Source organism: Pundamilia nyererei, unplaced genomic scaffold (assembly GCF_000239375.1).
Source record: "Pundamilia nyererei isolate P.nyererei 1_Seehausen unplaced genomic scaffold, PunNye1.0 scaffold00065, whole genome shotgun sequence".
NCBI classification, from domain to species: domain Eukaryota; kingdom Metazoa; phylum Chordata; class Actinopteri; order Cichliformes; family Cichlidae; genus Pundamilia; species Pundamilia nyererei.
In genome coordinates this window covers 16,970-18,776 of record NW_005187466.1, presented here as the reverse complement: position 1 = coordinate 18,776, position 1,807 = coordinate 16,970, and the positions used below count along the sequence as shown (strand labels likewise).

Here is a 1,807-nt window from a genome sequence, read left to right as displayed (position 1 = left end):
TTTCTTTATATAATTTTTAATCACTTTAAATGTACAAATCCATGTCTTTATTTACCTGGTACTAATTTCAGCTCAACTTCAGTGTAGATATCTTTTCCAGTTCTGGTCACTCCACACCAGTATTTCCCAGCATCCACAGAATGAAGATCAGAGATGGTCGTTGTGAAGATTCGTGATGTTTTGTTATCATGGATACTGTATTTATTTTTCGAGGAGTTTGATGTTGTAATAAGAAGATCACTGTCACCACAGTCATTCTTACACAGGTACTTTTCATAAGATTCATAACCCTCATCATAAGAGCAGGAAACGTTAACCTCTCTCCCCACATATCCAGTCACATGGATCACCCCTGCTTCACAGGTCACACATCTCAGAGCGACTGTAAAGACAATTTGAAAATTCTATGTTTTATTTGAAGCAACATTAAAGCTGTAAAAAAAAATCAGATGACCGGGACAGCCATCTAACTTTTCATAACTGATCCTGCATACTGCTCCTTAATACTAAAAGAGATAAATCTACTGTTTAATCTACATCTGCCTTTGTCCTTTATATGTTTAATTATTTATTCTTTTAAAATACTTACTGCAGATGATGAAAAGCAGGTTTTGGAGGCTCCACATCTTTGCTTTGGCTGATTGAAATTTAAGATTTGAAAATGTTAAGCAGACACTGTGGTCTTTTACAGCAATGAGAAGGGACATGCAGAGCTGAACTATAAGTACAGAGGGGATGGTGCTTTCTTCGATGTCTTTTCCTCTAAATATATTTTAGTAATTTGTAAAATAGCTGACATAGGCCATCTGGTGGTGAAAGAAGTATTCAGAAGTTAGAAGTGTTAAGAACAGCACTGCCAATACAAGAGTTAAGAGATTTAGGAAATTTTACTTATAAAGCTTGCATTGTAGAAAACCAACTCGGAGGTTTTGTGTTTCATCCTGTTAACATTAAGCATTCATTAATATAAAATATCATTAATCCCCTGATTTTGTTTCAGTCCCAAAGCTTGAACCTAATTCAAAATGGGGAGAATTTATAGTCTTATGATGACAAGTTAAAAAAAATCATCTTCATTTTGGGGCTTGCACAGATACTTCTAATAAAGACTAACGGACCAGTTATTCCATTATTAATTAGCTCAGAATTAGAGTTAAACAGTTACTTGATTCTGCAGCAGAAAAAGCAGATAATCTTGTACCACTGTTTATAGACATGCAAACTGAAGTCCTTGCCTTTAACTATGTAATTAAGGTAATGCAATGTAATTCGGTTTCTGATATTTGCTTGCTTTGCATTGTCTACAGAAAACACACAGACACATATGACAACCTAATTCTTGGAGTCTGCCACTCTCATCTGAACATTTATAAGTGTTCTGACCTGACACATTGAAGCGATTGCTGTCAACTCAGATTTCATGAAACCTTAAAAAACATTTACTTTGTACTACTTTCAGCTCGACTTCAGTCTACATATCATCAAATGTTCTGGTCACTGGACACCAGTATTTCCCAACATCCATAGATTGGAGATCATAGTTAAGGGAGCAGGTCTTTTGAGGGACTGAACGCTGGCATGTTTTTGCTGCCACTGCTCTCTTTCGATACTTATTGCTTAGTATAGTTACACAGGTTTGTGTTATTCCCAGAACTTATATTTTCTGCCAGGTAAGTTGTTTCCTCACCTTACTCGGTTGGGTGCTGTGCTTTTGGCCATATTTACTGTCAGCTGTTAGTTTCAGCTGTCACCTTCACCACACATGCATTCACAGCTCACTAGCTACAAAACCAACAAGGCTCTCTGG

General features: G+C 36.5%; 1 protein-coding gene across 1 annotated transcript in view; it reads right to left on the bottom strand.

The window, feature by feature from the left end:
- LOC102214243 (polymeric immunoglobulin receptor-like) overlaps nucleotides 1–691 on the bottom strand; it is a 1,596-nt gene extending 905 nt beyond the window's left edge. The window contains exons 1-2 of the mRNA XM_005735860.1: nucleotides 590–691; nucleotides 56–382 (exon numbers count right to left, since the gene is read on the bottom strand). Coding sequence (XP_005735917.1) covers nucleotides 56–382; nucleotides 590–626 — 364 coding nt within the window. The 5' untranslated portion in view covers nucleotides 627–691. The remainder of the gene's footprint in view (nucleotides 1–55; nucleotides 383–589) is intronic.
- Nucleotides 692–1,807: the final 1,116 nt, after the last annotated feature.